The 21329-nt window shown below is 41.4% G+C and overlaps 1 protein-coding gene across 3 annotated transcripts in view; it reads left to right on the top strand.

Moving 5' to 3' along the window:
• Positions 1 to 21329, top strand: part of MON2 (MON2 regulator of endosome-to-Golgi trafficking) — a 130242-nt gene that overhangs the window by 10453 nt on the left and 98460 nt on the right. For 2 of the 3 annotated variants that reach the window (XM_075209344.1, XM_075209343.1), the window contains exons 2-5: positions 7132 to 7195; positions 13396 to 13523; positions 14372 to 14503; positions 15199 to 15328. In XM_075209344.1, coding sequence (XP_075065445.1) covers positions 7132 to 7195; positions 13396 to 13523; positions 14372 to 14503; positions 15199 to 15328 — 454 coding nt within the window. Of the gene's footprint in view, positions 1 to 7131; positions 7196 to 13395; positions 13615 to 14371; positions 14504 to 15198; positions 15329 to 21329 lie in introns of those variants that run through there. The other variant, XM_075209345.1, reaches the window with a different exon arrangement.

Here is a 21329-nt window from a genome sequence, read left to right as displayed (position 1 = left end):
CATTTTATACAAGATTTTTTTTTTATCCTAAAATGTTGGAACAAAAAGCATTAAGCAATTAAAATGTTAAAACAAGATAATTATAAAATATTCATGAGCTGAAGCACCAAATTAAATGATGTCCTTCAGCAGTATTTTTCGTTAACTACACACAAATAATTTTCCCTCTTAACATTGTTCATCTGGGAGAGTGTCCACTTTGCTAATCAGCCCAGCTACTGTGCTATTCATTCTGCTGTGCAGATTTAGATCAGTAAGGGGAACGTTTTGCCATTTTATTACATTAGTTTGGCGGTTCCCAAACTGTGCGCCGCGGCTCCCAGGGGTGCCGCGGCGCTGTCACTGGGGTGCCGCGGGCCAGACATAAAATAAAGAAAGAACACAGAAACTTACCAATCCGCCGGGCGCCGGGACCCAGCAGAGAGAGGAGGCTGCTGGGTCCCGGCGCCCGGCAGATTGGTAAGTTTCTGTGTTCTTTCTGTTTTTTATGGCTGGCGCGGGGCAAAGAAGGGGGGACAGAGAGCAGAGGATGGTGACAGCGGGCAGAGAAGGGGGGACAGCGGTGCAGAGAAGGGGGGACAGAGCAGAGGATGGTGACAGCGGGCAGAGAAGGGGGGACAGAGCAGAGGATGGTGACAGCGGGCAGAGAAGGGGGGACAGAGCAGAGGATGGTGACAGCGGTGCAGAGAAGGGGGGACAGAGCAGAGGATGGTGACAGCGGGCAGAGAAGGGGGGACAGAGCAGAGGATGGTGACAGCGGTGCAGAGAAGGGGGGACAGAGAGCAGAGGATGGTGACAGCGAGCAGAGAAGGGGGGACAGAGAGCAGAGGATGGTGACAGCGAGCAGAGAAGGGGGGACAGAGAGCAGAGGATGGTGACAGCGGGTCAGAGAAGGGGGGACAGAGAGCAGAGGATGGTGACAGCGGGGCAGAGCAGAGGATGGGGACAGAGGGGCAGAGGATGGGGACAGAGGGGCAGAGGATGGGGACAGAGGAGCCAGCGGAGGGGGACACAGCGTGAGAGGGACACAGCGTGAGAGGGGCCAGCGGAGGGGGACACAGCGTGAGAGGGGCCAGCGGAGGGGGACACAGCGTGAGAGGGGCCAGCGGAGGGGGACACAGAGTGAGAGGGGCCAGCGGAGTGGGACACAGCGTGAGAGGGGCCAGCGGAGGGGGACACAGCGTGAGAGGGGCCAGCGGAGGGGGACACAGCGTGAGAGGGGCCAGCGGAGGGGGACACAGCGTGAGAGGGGCCAGCGGAGGGGGACACAGCGTGAGAGGGGCAGAGGAGGGGGGACAGCGTGACAGAGAGCAGAGGAGGGGGCAGAGTGCCTGAGGGCAGAGTGTCTGGATGCAGAGGGGGCATTTTTGCATACAACTAAATAAGTATTTCTGTCCTGACCTAAATACTTATTACAATTTTTTGACCCAACTACTTCTGAAACAGGACTGCTCAATAATTATTTTGGAGGGGTGCCTTGAAAAAATTTGGAGACTCTAAGGGTGCCGCGAACTGCAAAAGTTTGGGAACCACTGCATTAGTTGTTGCTTTGTCTGTGTCCACTTGATCACACCGGTATAGGCCAAATTGTCAGTGTGCTACTTGTGTTGAGGTCAATGTTACTGTCGCCCTAATGACGGGGTTTATGCAGTGTTTGGACAGCAAGATCTTTAGTCCACTTTTGAATGGATTGAATAATTTCTTTGGGCATACCCACTTTTTTTTTTGGATCAATTTGGTGTAAAACATTGAAATTGCATGACCAAATCGCCATTTGTGTTGTCCACTTTAGACTTTTTATAAATGCTTGGCACAGTCATAACCCAGAAGAAAATTGATGCCAGGTAATAAATACTATGTCATTTATTCTTGATTTTATCAGCCCAAAACAAGAAATCTACTGGTAGTTATTGTTAATTTAATTATTAAAGGGCCTCTTAAATATGAATATATATGTATTTATAGTGTGTGTACATACATATAGTTGTAAACATTTTCGGAGGTTAGGACCAAATATATTTTAGAATGGTTCGTCATGTGTGGGAGTTGAAAATGTTATGTTCATTATATTTCCTGTCATCAACACCCAGAGATCATATTATTTTTTTTGTTCATTCAGTGGCCGAAACCATACAAAAGATTGCAGTAAGATAGAAAATATTGTTCTATACAATGCAAAACAAAGCAAATATCTTAAGGGTTGAAATGGTTTCATTTACCACTTTACAAACCGCACCGGAGGACAGTGAATAAATAGTGCAGGTCATAAATAAAATATACGTCATGGTTCTGAACACCCCACAAAAGTATGTAGACTCTTGAAAGGATCACTTGTCTCAAAAAATGAAATTGACATTTGTAAGTATGAACCATGAAGATACAATTACAGTCTTTGGTGCTACCTAGACATTCCACTGCAGCTGTGTTTAAAAATTAAACTACTCCATGCCCACTTCCTTAGCGAAAGCTAAAGTTACTTCCACACCTTTAGGACTGTCCAAATGGGATCACATACAGGTCAAAAATATCAGAATGCAGTCATTTTGCTTTGTGGTGACTTTCCAGGCCCTGCTTCTATATATGAATCAACCAATCCACAGTAACGTTGTGCAAAGCAAGTCTTCCTGGCTGTTACTCAAACACTGCTAGCTCAGATGGACAGGGACCTCCCTCTTAACTTGTAACCACTTGCAGGTGAATGAAAGAGAGAATGATGGAAATATTTAATGAAGTATAAACACTCCAGTTACTTTATATACATTGTACATTGATTATCCCAGTAGAACACAACCTTTGAGATTGAGTTTATCTTGCGGCGCATTTTGTTTCGATCATGATGCAATAAAATTGTTAATCTAGCCGGGCCTTAGCTTGTGCCATGGTAAAGAAACATTCAAGTTGCATTGTAAGGGGCATATTCAATTGTTGGCGTTACAGCCAAATTTAACGCGCCGCACGCCTTATTAGGGTAATAGTGTGCGTAAATACCGGTATTATGGTACTTTTCTCGCTGGATTTCAGCTCGTGGATCAGGGAGCTGGGAGCTGAAATCCAGCTTACTATTACCGTAATAACGGTAAGTTTTTCAGCGGCGGAAAATGCAGAGAATTGAATATGCCCCTAAGACTTTCAAAATGCTTTATCATATTGCATGAAGTTGTGATTTTAGGTTAAGCTACTTTTTAATTATTTCACCTACTAAACAACTGCCTAAATAGCATATGGGGGGTTTGGAGATGGTTAGACCACAGAGAATATTAAAGTTTTATTTTCTCTTTAAAATGCAAATATAGCTCTGGAAAACGTTATTGCTTGCTTTTTATTAATGTTGGGGGGGCATTGCAGACCATATATTATAGGTTTGAATCCCATTGTTTTGAAGTGGTAAAATGGTCTCCCCCTGTGACTTGAAGTTAGAGCTGTTGCTTTTAATTGTGTACTAATGAACTTTTAAAATAAATATGTAAAAATAATTCAAATGCTAATGTGAATATTATTATGGAGATGACATCCTGGCAGAGTATTTATGAGCCGTTTATGTGAGGTTGTGCAGACCATTGCTGTATACTTGAAGAAGCTGGTAAAAATAATTCAAGCTTCTTATGATTTTTTTTTTTTGGCATCACTCTGTATGTTTGAATAAGAGAACAAGCGTCCCAATTCATCTGCTCATGCCACATTCAAGAAACTCCCATGCTGATAGCATTTTAAGTTTGTTGCCATGGAAAGCTTGGTCTTGCTTGAATTGACTTTTTGATCAGCTTAGCTGGAAGAACTTTGAGAAAGATGTTCTATATTTCCATGTCCTTCTCTGTTTATCTCTTTATCTGTGTTATCCACGTTTCTTTTATATGCTGTTACATTTCAGCTGTTTGTAGCTCAGAAAAATTTGGATTTGTGGGATTTGGGTTTGCCAAATGCACTGCAGCCAATATAATATATATTTGGTGTTATTTTATACACAATATTTCAAAGTTGGCACATTATTGAATAATGAATAAAGTAGACCATTTGCTGGGATGAATCACCACTGAATCCTCAGAGGGAACAGCATGTATTTCCAGTTCCACACCCTGGGCCTGATTCATTAAGGATCTTCAATTAAAAAGTTTCTCATTTAGTTTTCTGTTTTGCACATAAGTTAAATACCGACTGTTTTTTCATGTAGCACACAATTACTTGATAGCTTATTTGTACACTGAAATTTAAAGTTGTTATTTGTGTGCTACATGAAACAACAGTCAGTATTTAATTTATTACTAAATGAGAAACTTTTTAATTTAAGATCCTTAATGAATCAGGCGCCCTGTAAAGGTTCTTTAAATATCTGTTTCTACATTATTTTTTTTTAAATATTTATTTATTTAGATGGTATTCATTAAAAAGTTAAAAAAAAAATCAAGAAAAATAGGACACAAACACCATACTTTCATCAGACATAAGTAGAAAGTCAACTGCAGAGACAAAATGTGAGTAAGCAGAGGAGAATAGGCTGTGGGACAATCTAATCACTACTGCCAGGTTGTGCAAACTTTACAGGGAGTCGGTAAGTGAGTTTGTTGTTCTCTAGAGCGCCATTCACTGAATTTATAATCACTTATCCAGTATCCTTTTTCCACATAAAGGCAAGGGCTTTCATAGTGTAATAGGATAGGTATATAAAGCAATCTCAAATCATAGCAAGAAGATTTTTGACTATACCAAGAAGACCTGTTTGTGGTGTACTGCTAAATAGTAGACCCCGTTTAGTCTACAGTCATGGCCAAAAGTTTTGAGAATGACACAAATATTTTTCACAAAGTCTGCCTCAGTTTTCATGATGGCAATTTGCATATACTACAGAATGTCATGAAGAATGATCAGATGAATTGCAATTAATTTCAAAGTCCCTCTTTGCCATGACAATGAACTTTATCCCCAAAACATTTTCACTGCAATTCAGTCCTGCCACTAACATGTCAGTGATTCTCTCGTTAACACAGGTGAGAGTGTTGATGAGGACAAGGCTGGAGATCACTCTGTCATGCTGATTGAGTTAGAATAAGAGACTGGACGCTTTAAAAGGAGGGTGGTGCTTGAAATCATTGTTCTTTCTCTGTTAACAATGGTTATCTGTAAGGAAACATGTGCAGTCATCATCGCTTTGCATAGAAAGGGCTTCACAGGCAAGGATATTGCTGCTAGTAAGATTGCTCCTAAATCAACCATTTATCGGATCATCAAGAACTTCAAGGCGAGAGGTTAACTAGTTGTGAAGTTATTTCAGGGCGCCCAAGAATGTCCAGCAAGAGCCAGGACCGTCTTCTAAAGTGGATTCAGCTGCGGGATCGAGGCACCACCAATGCAGAGCTTGCTCAGGAATGGCAGCAGACAGGTGTGAGTGCATCTGCACGCACAGTGAGGCAAAGACTTTTGTAGGACGGCCTTGGGTCAAGAAGGCCAGCAAAGAAGCCACTCCTCTCCAGGAAAAACCATCAGGGACAGACTGATATTCTGCAAAAGGTACAGGGATTGGACTGCTGGGCACTGGGGAAAAGTCATTTTCTCTGATGAATCCCCTTTCAGATTGTTAGGGGCATCTGGAAAAACGCTTGTCCAGAGAAGGAAAGGTGAACGCTACCATCAGTCCTGTGTCATGCCAACAGTAAAACATCCTGAGACCATTCATGTGTGGGATTGCTTCTCAGACAAGGGAGTGGGCTCACTCACAATTTTGCCTAAGAACACAACCATGAATAAAGCATGGTACCAAAACATCCTCCAAGAACAACTTCTCCCAACCATCCAAGAATAGTTTGGTGATGAACAATGCCTTTTCCAGCCTTGATGGAGCACCATCAAGGAAAAAGTGATAACTAAGTGGCTCGGGTATCAAAACATGGAAATTTTGGGTCTTTGGCCAGGAAACTCTCCAGACCTTAATCCCACTGAGAACTTGTGGTCAATCCTCAAGAGGCGGGTAGATAAACAAAAACACACAAATTCTGACAAACTCCAAGCATTGATTAGGCAAAAATGTGCGGCCATCAGTCAGTATGTGGCCCAGAAGTTGATTGACAGTATGCCAGGGCAAATTTCAGAGGTCTTCAAAAAGAAGGGTCAACACTGCAAATATTGACTCTCTGCATAAACTTACTGTAGTTGTCAATAAAAGCCTTTGACACTTATGACATGTTTGTTATTTTACTTCAGTATGCCATAACAACGTCTGACAAAAAGGTGTAAAAACACTGAAGCAGCAAACTTTGTGAAACCAATACTTGTGTCATTCTCAAAACTTTTGGCCATGACTGTACAATTAAATTAGTTCTCTGGTGAACTTTCCTTACCTCCACTTGCTTATTGCCTACCAATTCTTATAATGATCATTACATTTTTATTTCTTCTTAAAAATAACGGATAATCATGATCTCCCAGTTGTCTTGCAACAATTCTTGCCCAATTTTGATTGGCAAAAAACTTTTAGGTTTCAATATAATGATCAATTATTTGTCTTTCATCATGATTCCTTTGCGTTACCATTTTGAAAAGATAGGTGATAACGCAAAAATAACCAAAGATTTTGTGTAATGCTGGGCACGCACTCCAATACTGCCATCGATATTGGGCAGTTGACCCGATATTGCAGCGTGTGGCTCGGAAATGAGCACAATGTCTGATTGTAATCCAATTGGATCATTACCCTACTAACAGTATACTATCTATACTCAAGATTGGTATATATTGGTGAGCCATTCATCCAGCAATGTACCTTTTTAAACGAAACAATCTTGAATTGAGTTGAAAAGCTTAGTCCATTTAAAATTCTTCCCTTTCTGAATTTAGTATTTACTACAACCTTGCACACTGAACTTTACCTAACACATTCAGTTTTTAACAAATATTGCACTGCTTAGAGGGCATAATGCTTGTAAGCATGGGGCTTACAATCAATTACGTAATCTGTGTAACATGATTTTTGTTTTGACAGTATAGAGGAAGCTGGGCAAAAAAATAATTCGGGCATAGAAGTACTTTAAAGTTAAGTTTAAATAGTGTATTGATTTATCTCACTTGTAATGTTTTCTTCAGAATGTAACAAAATCATAACAATTTAGTCATTTGTATTCTATCAATTGCTTTGTTTTCCAGGCTGCAGAATCGGGCATAGTGAAGGTGAAAAACATAGCAGCACGGAACACCGACATACTGACAGGTAATTATGATAATGTTACCTCTGTATCCTACTGAAAATGGAGACATTATATAGTCAAAAGTATGTGGACACCTGAAGATCACATCCATATGTGTCTGTTGAATAGCTCATTTCAAAACTATGGGCATTAATATGGAGTTAGACCCTCCCTTCGCTGCTGGAAGATCCTCCACTCTTCTGGGAAGGCTTTCTACTAGATTTTGAAACATGGCGGCGGGGGTTTGCATCCTTTCAGCCACAAGAGCGTTAGTGAGATGGGGGATTAATGTTGAGCAGTCACGTTCCAATTCATCATAAAGGTATGGATCAACATGTGTTTGTTATAAGCTTCAATCCCAGCCTTATATAAAGTATAAACAGATGGGTTGTTGCTAAAAACTTACTCCTCGTAGGTAAGAGGTGGTCTGGACTGGAACATAAAACACCATTTGTAAACACTAACAGGATCTGGAGGGTTACATTGTTTGTTACAAAAATGCTTGGAAGAAAGCTATCAGATTGGTAAATTGGTGGTTCACCAAGTAGTAGATCAAGTGGCTGGTTTGGAACAATACCTGTTCATATTGCAACAGACATGTTCCAATATGAGACCCTGCATAACTGTTTAAAATATGAATTATGTGGAACTCTAGACTGCCATAGATATTCTGGAGAACAGTCTTAGAAGCAAGAACGTTATTGTGACTAGCCTCTCTGAAGCTACTATTGATGAAAATGTCACACTCGCTATGCTGGGTATCTTTTAACCAATTTTAGGCAGGCCTGTAGACAGGGTGCATTGCATGGGGAACCTGAAAAACACTGAAGTTAAATGACAAATTAAATGTGACAAATTATGTGTTGGGCCAGATAAAGAGGAACCTGTTCATTTATACACAGATCTCTCCAGATACACTCTGAGAACGACATATAGACCTTTGCTGGCCTCTCTTGGAAATGAGAGTACCATGTACATAGTGGAGATAGTTTTTTTTTTTTTTTTTTTTTTCATTTGATTGTTTGCAATGAAGGCAATTCTGCAGCCTTTAATTCAATTGTGCATGAGTGCACTCTTGTTACTGTTACAGAACTGGATGAACTATATGCCCATTTCATATGATAGTATTGACTTTGCATGGTGATCTGGTCTATCAATAGAATTGTTTTGAGGCATGGCTGAGGTTCCATCTTATTTAACTTGCTTTGTTAATCCTGCTCCAGTAGCCCATTCCTGATAGAAGATTATGGCACTGTTTTTGTGGACTTTTGCCTAACCCTGTGAATGCCAATATCTGAACACTTCTCCTTTACATTAGAACCTAAACACTATAAGTGCAGGTTCTGCTCTTTGGCCAGGAGTTTGAAGTTTGTATTCTGTTTGTTTGCAGCTTTAGGTCAAACTGTTTCATAAGTAGTGTTTTTGTAAGTGTTGGGTAAGGTTAAGAGGCTGTACGTATGTCTACCTCATTTTGTTGTAATGCTTCGGAAAAGACACCATAAGTCTACGAGCAGATGCATGGTGTGATACGTTGATCTTGTTTTAAGGTTTTTCAGCTCTATTCAAGTGTTTCACTCATTTTATAAGGAATGTTATTCTAAATTTGAGGTGCAGCCTCTCTGGATAACTATTGCGAGACAACCCCTCTGGGTAACACTTGTGAGACCATCTATTCTAGCTCCTTGTTAGTGTGGTTTATTATGCTACTGGCATAGAAGTAACCTGGTTGCACCTGAATTGCACAACCCTTCCGGGTAACAATTGTGAGATTTCTTCTAGCTTGACAGCTATAGAGTGATTAGGGGTCCTGATATGGGCCTTTCCATCTACTGTTAAGGAGTTCTTTCTCAGCTATGTTGGGGATATGCAATAAAGGCACAATAAGATGTTGGCAATAAGAATTTAACAAGTCAATGTTAAACTGTAAGTTAGCTTGCACAGGATGCCCCAAACAGGATCTCAAATGGGGATCACTTTGCTTTTCCAGTTGGGGCATTTATGATGGACATCAAGGTGATTAATGGGGTATCTGGCATCTGTACTTGAGATAATTTAACAGCTTTACCAGCATTACCTTTTTGACAAACAGCACATGTTTTACAAAATTGAGATGGTACAGCAAAAAAAATAAAAAAAAATTAAAAAAGCAAACTAAAATCTTTGGACACATGAGACCCTATGTGAAAGCTGAGATAGTGGCAGAAGGAGTGAGAGGGTCGAGCCACGTGTCGATAACAAAGATGGCTCCAGACTCCTAAAGTTGGGTCCCTTGTACAGACAGCTTGGATCAATGAGTCCTTGATACTCTGTGAACATGCTTTCTGTAATTGTGCTATAAATGTAAACTTGTTCAAATGTTGTACATATGGAAACAGGGTCTTGTTTGGAGCTATCTATATTTAGCAGGTAGGTCCATGCTGTGAGTTTCAAAGCAAAGAGGGTCTTGAGAGACTGTGCTTGACAATTATTTATTGCTATAGATTTAGGAAAATGTATCACATAAGGCAAATTTTCAGTATACTTGAATTTTATTTCCAGAACTGCCCATAGTCTTGGACTACTACATCAAGGGCATAGCGTGAATCTGTGTAGCTATTAAGTCTGGCCATCAGCCATATGGCAAGCATTCGTTAACACTAATAGTTCTACTTTTGTAGTGGCTGTTATCTTGTCTAGTAATATCTGAGCTGCCCAACCCCTGTGGATAATAATTTCGTAGCCTACACGCAAAGCATCTCTATTATCACAAAAGGAAGATCCATTCACCCAATATTCTAGATTGAATATTCTATGGTTGTGTCTAACAAATATGGATGTGGTGTAGTTTACATTATGTACAACTTGATGTCAGTCCTAATCTACGGTATGTGTCTCCCCATTCAGTCGAGAGGATAGTAGAGTTGCATATTGAGTGTTTTGCATAGGTTTGTGGTTAGATTAGCAGGTACGAACAGGGAAAGTTCATATTTAGTTCTAGATGTATGAAAATGCAATGTTATTTCATGTGGAACTTGAAGGACAGGTGGGCTCCCTAGAACAAGATCTTATATATTCTCTACTAAACAGGAAACTGCTGCCACTGATTGAGGATGGTCTGCTAGTGATGTTGCAACATTCTCAGGCTTGAGGTTGTAATATCCTAGAGGACTTGCTGATCGCATTGAAGCTGTGTGCTAAGAAATAGGAGCTCTCCTGTTTGTTTGATCTATCACCTGTGTATTTACTGCTTCTATTGTGTTTAGCATCATTCCTGCAGTTCACTGAGTCAGCTGGTTGCTAGGCAAATAGTTACAAGCTTCATTCAGCTCCCAGTCTAGCAGCTTCAGTTGTGCAGTCACTTACCACACTCATGCAACTAATTATCCTGCAGTTCTCATTGGTGGTGGTGCCTTTATAAACCTCTGCATGATAGCATACCAATGGTGATCGTTCCTGCTTGACCTAGTGTGCCTTGAATCCTGACTTGTCCTGCTATCAGTGTTTGACCTGGATATTAGAATTGCTCTCATCGCCACTCTTGGCTTTGTTAAACAGATTTGCTCTCATATCTCTGATCTTACCCCTGGCTTGTTTAAAGAATTCTGCTGTCTTCTCTACTCCTGATCCCGGTCTGTCTGACTCATTGTGCCAAATACATATTGATTACTCACGACCTGTTACCGTGAACTGTCCACTACATCAAACAAGTGCCAGACTACTCCACATTAACCCTTGCCTGTGTGACTCAGAATTCTGCTAATATATCCTGGTTGCTCATTACCTCCTACTGTGTCCTGTCCTCTCCACCAGGCAGGTGCTAGATCAACAACTGCTACTACCCGAGCCGAAGTCCTCAAGGCAACTGAATACTGTGTTCCTCTGAAAGAGGGCTACTAAAGGTGAACATCTCGCTAAGCGGTTCTAGCAGTTGAGGATCTCGCACTATTCTTCCCTTGAAACTGTGTAGGGCTTTCCTGATGTATAACCCAGATGTGAATGATTTACCATAATATGTGAGCCCAATTGCAGGGGCAGTTTAAGCTGTTTTTACTGCTGTGAAGTCTCATGGTCTCTCTTGTGTTCAGTAGAAAGTAACATATCCTGTAAGAATGATGTGAGTTTGACATAGTCGGATATCATCTGACGGTGTACTTTCTAAAATTAAGTTTGGACTTTTTAGCAACGATACGTGAACGTGTAAGAGACCTCTGCCTACGTGATTTGTCATGTCCTAAATACTGCTCTAAGGAGTGGGTGGGGGGGGGGTTGCAGTTGTTGTTTTTTTTTGTTTTTTTTAATATTATGGCCTTTGGAAACTATGTTTTTAAGCAACAAGGTTGCATTGTGTCTTACATGTTTTAACATTTTGTAATGCTATGAGAAAATCTTCCACATTCTGAGCAAGTGTGGATTGATATAGTGTAAAGAGAAAGTCCAATGCTCTTTTAAAATCAGTGTTGTAAGTACCAGGGCTTTTACAGTACCCCTGAGGTTGACATGTCAATGTGGATGTAAAGTAAACAGATGCTGAGATTCAGGATGTATAGGGATTGAGGTAGTAGTAGGATTGGGAATCAAAGGAAATTATGGCACCTCTACATTGTTAATGGCTCACAAATCCAGATCACATCTCCCGGTATTTTACCTGGTTTCTTAATGGGGTATATCAGTGTATTGGCAGGGCTAGTGTTGTGCAGCAGATCTGGTAATCACAGATTAAATAATCTGAATTGCACCTGGGAAGTCTCTTACTTGGATTTAATTTGACTTAAACAGGGTCAATTCTCTTCTTACCAACATCATTGGGGTCTGATTTACATTTTTACAGTAAATCAGGACCTATAGTAACTCCCATTGCCTGAGAAAGAGGAAAGTTCCTGAGTTGCCTACAACAATAATACTCTCTCCAGAATTTGATATGTTCTGTAAAAAGTCAGTAGACCACACAGCGAGTGGCTCCTGAGTCAATCAATCATGGGACTGTACTCCCTGCAGTGTTACAGTTTATTATTGGCCATGCATATGCATGGCGTAAGCTCAATCACAGGAAATTAGATGAATGGATATGTGGGGTCTATGTCATCCTCTGCTTCCTCCTCACTTCACTGGGCGGAAGAAAGGAGAATCTGGTTGGGTGTTGGTATGTGAGTGTTGCTGTCCTGTCTGGTGACTGTTAGGAAATTGCTGTCTCAGTAAGAGACATTCATTATGGAAATGTCCCTCCCATCTTCAATATAAAGGATACGACCCAGAGGAGTTTGTGGGGTCTGCCTCTCTTATCCTTATTTCTCTTCCTTCTTTGATCTCGCCCTTGTTCACGATGAAACATCAGAGTGCTTCTTGTTTCTTTGTTGCTTGTGCCTGTTTTGCATGCTCACAATGTTAGGCAGTTTCTCGTATTGCAGAAAGGCCTGTAGCCATTACTCAGCCCACCTCTCTGGTTTTGGAGCGACTTTGTATTTTTGGTAATAGACCAAGGACAAAAACACTCGCTAAAAGCCCCATGTGCTGATAATTCTAGATCATTCCTGAATGAGCAGTCCTTACTAACAAGTGTCTGTTTTGATATGCATCTTCAGTCTCTGTAACCGCCTTCTTGCAAGATTGTATTTTTGCACAATTTATAGTGACAAGGAGGGCTTTGTGGAAAGAAGTAGCAAGCTGCAGCAAGGTCCTTGCTTTTCTTGCCGCACAGGTTCATTAAAATAACACAGCGGTTAAATCTTTTGCCTCTGATGTGGTCTAAGAGTGGTGTCTAGGAATTGCATCAAATCTTTGCATGAAGGTTTATACAGCAAATGTACCTTTTCACTCTTTTGGGGTGTTTTCTACATTAGGGAGGGACTCATGGTTACAAGTTCTGCAGCTGACCAAGGCACATACAGTGTGTACTATTGAGTCTCCTGGGAGCCAGGAGTGGGGATTTAATGTATGCAGGGGTGCTTTTATGACCGCAGTCTGATTAGGGTAGGAAACAGGAGAGTTAGAGGTAAAGATGGAGGGTGGCTCTATAGTTTCTACACTCCTGTTTGATGTATTAAAAGTATCACATTAATGCCACTGTTAATATTGGCAACAGTACAGCTTAACAGCTTTTGGAGACTGTGCACTTTTCTAAACATTGTATAAATTATAAAACTGTTATATAATATGTGTTTGTGTGTGAATTTGTATATAGACTGTACAGTTGTGGTGCTGCATCAAACATTTTTTTTTTTTTTTTTTCTATCTGTCATTCCTGAAGCTTTGAAGGAGAACAGTTCAGAAGTCGTTCAACCTTTCCTCATGGGCTGCGGAACAAAAGAACCGAAAATCACTCAGCTTTGTCTTGCTGCTATCCAGAGGCTCATGTCACATGAAGTGGTATCTGAGGTACGGTGATCACAGGCTGTCAGGGTACTTCCCTTTACCTTAGGGAAAGTCTGCTTTCCTGAACGAAACAAGATGTCAAAGTCAGTAAGAAGTGAGTGGAACAGAGCAAACGGCTAATTTCTCTATTGATTTTGCACTTGGCCAGGATGATGGAGAGCTTGGTGTTGCTCAGAGGTATTGTTAAGATGAATGATCTCACTTAGCTTACAGATCAGTGTCTAGTTTGTGAACTACAAACTTATTGGTCAGGTAATGTTTTTTTCCTTCCTGCATACAATTAGGATGACCCATCTGGTGTATGTTCCTATTAAGCCAGCTTGATATAAAATGATTTAATCTTGTGTTGATAATAGCAGGTCACACAGCTCTTGGTATCATTTAAATGGCAAGGTATTTTTCACTGTGCCAAAATCATATTGGTGCATTTGCTAGAATACGGTACTATTGCAAGGGTCCACAATAGTTGACCTTCCAACTGTTGTCAAACTGTTGTTATTGTTATTGGAAGACTGTGGAGCCCTTTAATAATGCACTCATTTGTGATGATACCACATTTTCAAATGGATTCCAGCCATATGTCCCATTCTATGTATAGTGTGTCATGCCATACTATATTTTCAATATGTTTTGTTTACTAGAACAAAAAAAGGAAGTGAAAGTGTTGAAAATTATCAGTATCATAAAATAAGTGTAAACACAATGTTGTAAACCTTTACAAGTATATTTGAACATTTAAAGGTATTGGAGTTTAATTCAAATATATTCCTAGAATAGTATATTTTTATATTGTAACGACAAATCATAGCATGCACATTCTTATGTAATCTTCTCTTTCTATGTCTCTACAGGCTGCAGCTGGTAATATTATCAACATGTTATGGCAGCTCATGGAAAATGGCCTTGAAGAATTAAAGCTGCTGCAAACTGTTTTGGTACTTCTGACAACTAACACAGTGGCTCATGACGACTCTTTATCAAAGGTAATAGTTATGCAATATGTAAATCAATGAACAGGCTGGATACATTCTCAAATTAACGTCTTGTGCACACCGACGTCTTTTCATCCATTTCTTCATCAAATAATTGAAGACTTATGGAGGAAAATAGCTACCCCCCCTTGTCTATTACCGTCATGCATTTTTATTAAGAAATCTTTGTCCACACTAGCCATTCACCTGTCAAAAAACAGAACAACCTGAGGCAGGTAGAAAGACACCTGTGCACACTTGTCCTGATGTTTTCCTTCTCTTTTAGCACTTCTTTATAATATGTGAAATATGGATTTTTCGAAATGGCCAAGTTGTAGGAAAATCGTAAATGTGATCTACCAGTATTTTTTTTTTAACTTCCAGTCTGTAGAGACCACATAATGAATGGTGACAACTCTATGCACGTGGGAACTTTTTGTTTGAAGTTTCAGAAGCCTTTGTATTTTGGCTTGCTGCATAATACCTTCATGGCCAACATACCCATTAGGAGCATAGGTATTTCATGTTCCTTCTAGGGGACCACATGGAAAATTCTAGATGATGGAGTCTTCTGGATTCTTTAGGGTTGTGTGCACAGAGTAGTAAACACTTGAATGGAGTCTCCTTCGACTATCTTTCATTATTTCTGTCTTGTGGTAACTATTATTTCTCTTTATCTGTAACACAAAGCATTACCTGTATTTCAGGCAATTGTCCTTTGCTTCAGGCTTCACTTTACAAAAGACAACATAACGAATAATACGGCCGCAGCAACAGTGCGGCAAGTAGTTACTGTGGTGTTTGAAAGAATGGTGGCAGAAGATGAAAGACATAAAGGTAAAAATGGGCACTTTATTCCAAGCTATTTCACATGAGCCAGGGTTTACACTCTAAATAAAGAGCTTTATCTTCTAATAACTTATTGGATTAGACATTGTCCTCCCTATTTTTTAATAAATAGACTACTTCTTTTTTTTTTTTTCTGGATTTTTTGCTTTTTTTTAGCCAAAGACTTTATATTATCTCTGCAGAATTGATGCTGAAGTTAGATCCTTTTTTTTTATTTAGTAATTATTATTCTAGTCACATAGACAAATTTACTGGTTATCACGACTATTATATTTAAATGTTGCTTTGTGTCACCTAATGTCATATGCTGCTTAATGTCTGTAAGCAGAATCCAATGATGCAAAGCACTAATAAACCTGTATGGATTGAATTCCCTATAACTTTTATTTGGGGCTTTGATTCTGCTCAGTCAGGACTATGCTGGAATATTTGATATAGCTGTTTAAAACAGAATATATTGCTCAATAACAAAATATAGAGGATTAGTGCATTTTTGGTGGAATCTGATCTTCTTTTATAGTGTCCCGATTTGGGTGTCTCTGGCTACTTCTCTGTCAGGGGTATGATGCGGTATCGCTAAACTACGCAATCCACTATTGTAGTGTGTTGCTCATAATTCTGTGATTTAATAAATGTCAGTGCTGATTCTAGATTCTGGTCAGTCAGTGATATTCAACTATATGTGATTATTAGGTTTCTGAATAATGAAAACCTATCTAACTTCAACTTGGTGCAGAATTATTTATTTTAGTTGCTCTTGAATGTGACAAATAGCTGCTGTGCAAATGCAGTTGTATTCAGTGCAAGGAACATCGCCAAACAAAGCAAATCCAAAGTCAAAAGAGAATAACAAAATCTGCCTAGATCAGTGATGGCGACAGGCAGCACTAAGGATGCATGCGGCTGTCCAAGCAGTCACCTGCGGTTCCCAGCTTTTTCCTGCTTTATACATTATTGGAATTTATGCCTTGTGAGACCCAGCTCTTCTTCTCTGCATTATACTCAGTTGAGCTTATAGAGAATAACATTGAACTTATTATTTGCACTGCGTTGCCAACTTTGGCACCACATAACCTCCTCCTCACTACGTAGGGTGGACACACAGTACCAGGAGCACTTCTGAGATCAGAGGAGGGAGGACGTGAAGTCTGCACCTTAGGGTATCCTTTTTTTTTTTTCCTACGCAGGAGAACTGCATGATTCCCGCTTACATCATTTAAAGCAAGATACGGAATTTTTAAGCTGGAAACTCTCTATTTTTGGTTCCACTTACACATGTGAACAGACATTTTCAATCATATGGCACATAAAGAACAGATTGTCAGATTTGCTTGTCATAGATTGTAACATTTGTTTATCTTACAATGTAAGTGCTGCATTGCATTTTAATATATCGGATTGTCCATCACAAGCCTAGATGATATAAATGCTTTGGTAAGAAAAACATACCGAAGCTAGAAATGTATTTAGTTCAAATTGCAGGAGGATACAAGTTGTATAAAGGTAAACTAACTTAATATTTAGAGAACTAAATAAAAAGAAAACACTTTACAAGGTGCAAAATAATGGACTGCCACCTCCCATTGCCATGCCATTTACTTAAATTTGCAGGGCAAGCCCTATAATCACCCCTCACTTTTGTCCATACAAAAAAAAAAGGGGGAGAAAGAATTACAGAGAAGGGGAGAATTTACAAGGAAGGGTAGTATAAATTACAGGGGAGAAGAAGAGTAGGAATTATAGGGGAATGGGATGAGAAAAGAATGAATTAAGAGTAGAGGATGAATGAATTATAGGGGAGGAGAGGAGTACATAAATGAATGTCAGGAGGTAGGAGAATGAATAATCAGAGGGTAGAATGAATTACAAGGGAGAGGAAAGTTAGTTGCACAGGAGGGAACAATGGGAGAATGAATTACAGGGCATGGGGTGAACTACTACGCCGCTGCTGGCTGATTATGAACGGTGATAAATCCCATTAGCTGGAGACAGGACAGGACACCATAGTCGGAGTCAGGGAGATAGCCAAAGAGTTGAAACCAAATCAGGCACTCTTACACGCCAAGGAAATCTGAGAAGGGTGAATCATCTTACAAACCCACACTCAGGATCAGGTCCTGTGAAGATCTAACCAGAACCTAGCCAGTGTTCTTGCTAATCTTGTGAATGTCACACACTTATATTTCTTATCAAGTTAGTGGCATTTGCTAGCTTTTACAGCATTGGAGATTAGCAGGGGCTTATGAAACATAGACTCAGGGATCATTGTAGTAGTAGACTGACAGGAGGTGAGAATGAATATTAAGGTTGTGGAGTAGGGGAGAATGAATTACAGGGCTGGGGGTGAGAGGGGGAGAATGAGTTGCTAGGAAGGAGAGTGAAGGGGGGAGAATGAGTTGTAGTGAGGGTTGTATGTTATGGCATATATATTTGTTATAATCAGTTGACAATATCGGGCGTTTTTTATAGATAAATTGTGGCACAAGCACCCCTCTGGTGATGCAGATACACGAACATCTTCTTGCTGTATAAACGTTTCTTTTATTCCAGCACAAAAAAACACCATACACTTCCGTCAGGCTGACACCAGGCAGCCTGACATTGACTAGACACAGTCCTTCTGGCTATGTCTCATCGGTTGCCTTGTATAAATGTATAAGATAGGTTTTTCTAGCACAAACAGTTGGAGAACACTGCAGACCATGGGGTATAGAGGGCGCTGTTTAGTCAAGGCACTACAAAGTTATCTAGCCTGCTCCTTCCACTCTATGCCTCCTCCGGCTGAAAATCCTCAGTTTTTTTTAGTAGTTGGCTAGAATAGTTTAATATTTTTCTTTTCTTTTTTTATAACCTGCATTTATTTTAATAGTTGCGGCGTTCAGCCTGTGAATGCCGCGGAAACAGACTGGGAGAGCGCTTTACCGCTGCTCCACTGTCAAGATGCAGACCCCCAGGAAAATGGTCACCTGCCACCGTAGAGGCTTGGGGGCCCAGCCACTGACCAGGGCAGTGTCGCGGACTGCCCTGAGGGTCAAGGCTGCATTACTTTACACTCTGCATACTTTGCCAGACTCTTCTCCCTCTGTCCTGCCATTCTAATACACAGGGCATATTATACAGAGTTGTTTTTTCTCAATTCAGTGGGAAGCTATACAGTGTGTTTCTCTTATTTGTTCCCCTTTTTCCATTTAATTTTGTCAGAAAAAGGGACTGATTCCAAGTCCAAAGCTGTTAATGTGAGGTATTTTGCCTGCTCAGGTGTCCATCTAAGGTGGCTGGTGGATGATCAGACCCGACTGGTCTATGCACGGCTTGTGAGTCTGAGGGCCTAGGTCTGCATTCTTCTGAGGAGGGGACAGACCTGTCAAAACCAACGTGGGTCAAGGAATTGGTGCGGTCCTTTGCAGATCTTAGGCGAGATTACCCACCTCGGGTTTCCACTGATCCTCCATGGATGAAAAATATGGAGAGATCGGTCCAGGGGTTGTCCAAAGTCTCAGTTTCTCTGGAGACGTTATCTTCCCCAAATGTGGTCAGACAGCATAAGCACTTATCCCCGCCCCCCCCCCCCTCCCCCTTTCCCCTCTCACCCAGAATCTGGGTGATGTCCCTTTTACGAGAGAAAGGGGAAATTTATGATGAGTCAGAGTTTGAGGACATTTCGGGTTTGGAGGAGGACCCATCCACGAAGCAGGGAATTGCGGACCTCATTTTAGCGGGGAGACAGGTGCTTCATATTTCTGATGACCTGACACCAACAGAGACTTCTCTGTTAAAAAGAACAAAGACAAGGACTGTGTTTTTTTTTATTTCTCCCCCGTCTCCCCAACTTTTGGAAATTTGGGGTGAGGTTGGGCAAAAACCTGATACAAAGTTTCAGATGCCTAGACGGTATCGGATGTATTATCCTTTTCCGAATGTGGAAATGGGAGCTTGGGAGATGCCCCGATGGCTCACTTGGAAAAATCCACTATTATCCCTTTGTGTAGTTCTGCTAGCTTAAAGATATATCGGACAGGAAGTTCAAAGGCATTCTGAAATCTATTTATTTGGCTTCGGGTGTATCCCTGCACTCAGTTATGGTGGCAGCCTGGGTAATGAAAGCAGTGGAGGCATGGGCCACGGTTTTGAGGGATAGCACGGCTAGGGCTGACCTTGTTCCCTTGGTGGACTATATTAGGGAGGCTGCTGAATTCCTGGGAGATGCAGTCTTAGATGCTGGGCAGAGGTTGTCTCGTACTTCATCTTTAGCAGGTAGCTGGACTCTTTAGCTTAAATTTTGGATGGCGGGTGCTGAATCCATACGAGCCTTGGAGGTTTTACCGGTTGACGGTTCAGTTTTGTTTGGCTAAGCTCTGGACGAATTTATTGCCCAAGCCACTTGAGGAAAGAGTTCCTTTCTCCCGGTGGCCTCTCAAAAAGCTAAATTGAAACATCATTTTTGTTCCTTTTGCTATGTTGGAAACCCCAGATGTGCTTCAGCCAGCGGTCATTCCTCAGCACGTAGAGGAATGGGCCTGAGGGGCAGACAGGCCGTGCCCAGCACCTAAACAACCAGGCAAACCGTCTGCATGACTCCTCATCTTGTCAGACGGTGAGTGCGGTGGTGGGGGCTTGTTGGGTTTTCACGACAGATGGATCTGTTCCAATACAGATGCATGGGTAAGAGGAGTGGTCTCCAGGGGGTATATTCTGGCGGGACCGCCTTCCAGACATTTCCTCAACACTCCTCTTCCACAGGATTCAGTCAGACGGGAGTCACTGAGATTAGCCATCTGGTTTTTGGTGGATTCAGAGGTGGTGGTTCTGGTCCCACACCAAGAGAGGGGACTGGGCTATTTTCTCACCTCTTTTTCGTTCAAAAACCAGACCAGTCCTTCTGGCCCATTCTGAATTTGAAAGATCTCAACACTAATTGGAGTTCATACGTTATAAATTCCATCTTAAGCGACAAATTCCTGGCATCCTTGGACATCAAGGATGCATATCTGCATGTACCAATCAGGCAGGGTCACCACATCCTACTTCGGTTCACAGGGGACCGGGAACACTTCCTGTTCCAGGCTCTGCCCTTTGGACAGGCAACAGCTCTCAGGGTGTTCACAAAAGTGATTGCCTTCATGGCCGCCCATTTGAGGTTACGGGCAGTAGTGATCATTCCCTAACTGGATAATTTCTTGCTCAAAGGGGTTGGGCATCTTTTAACGATTACCGGATCCCACGACAACGGATACCCAGACAGAAATGCTCCGAAGGTGTATTCCACGACAGACTGGTAATACTGACACGTTCAAACACTAACCTGTTTTTTAGGGAGGCGCCGCTTGTGCAATGTTCTTCACAAAGCCTAATGGATTGTACAGGTGGCTCAAAACCGATTTGGTGGCTCAGCTGAGCCTTCATCTGCAATTGATCAGGCCGTTTCTACAGAAGCACGGATGGATTCTCAATATAAAGAAATCTAACGTGATTCCTACCAAGTGGATGGTTTTTCTGGGCCTCTTATTCGACACCAGGGCTCAGAGGGTGTTTTTTGCCTTATGACAAGGTTCGGACACTTCAAGCCCAGGGGATATCCTTGCCCTCTTGGACCCGCGTTTCAGTTCTGCAGTGCATGAAACTGATAGGTCGCATGGTGTCCTGTTTCGAGGTAGTTCGGTTTGCCTGGTTTCGGTCTTGAAAATTTCAACTGGAGATCCTGGCGAAGTGGTTGAAATTGAATCCTCAATTGGAGGGACAGTCCCTTTGCTTCTCAGTGGAGATGCGTTGTTCAATCCTGCAGTGGCTCCGGTCATGGAACCTGCCACCTGGTTGCGCGGGACTGGACGGTTGTAACAATGGATGCCAGTTTATCAGGTTAGGGGTCAGTGGTCCTACATCTCCTACTCAGAGCACCTGGTCCAAAGAAGATCGGCTACCCATAAACGTGTTGGAACTGTGAGCCATTTTCAGTGCCCTATCTCGGGCCCAGACGGTTTTGCAGTCCCGG

The sequence above is a fragment of the Mixophyes fleayi genome, chromosome 4 (genome assembly GCF_038048845.1).
Source record: "Mixophyes fleayi isolate aMixFle1 chromosome 4, aMixFle1.hap1, whole genome shotgun sequence".
Lineage (NCBI taxonomy): Eukaryota > Metazoa > Chordata > Amphibia > Anura > Limnodynastidae > Mixophyes > Mixophyes fleayi.
Note: the sequence above shows the minus strand (reverse complement) of the source record. Positions and strands in the feature narration are given on the sequence as shown.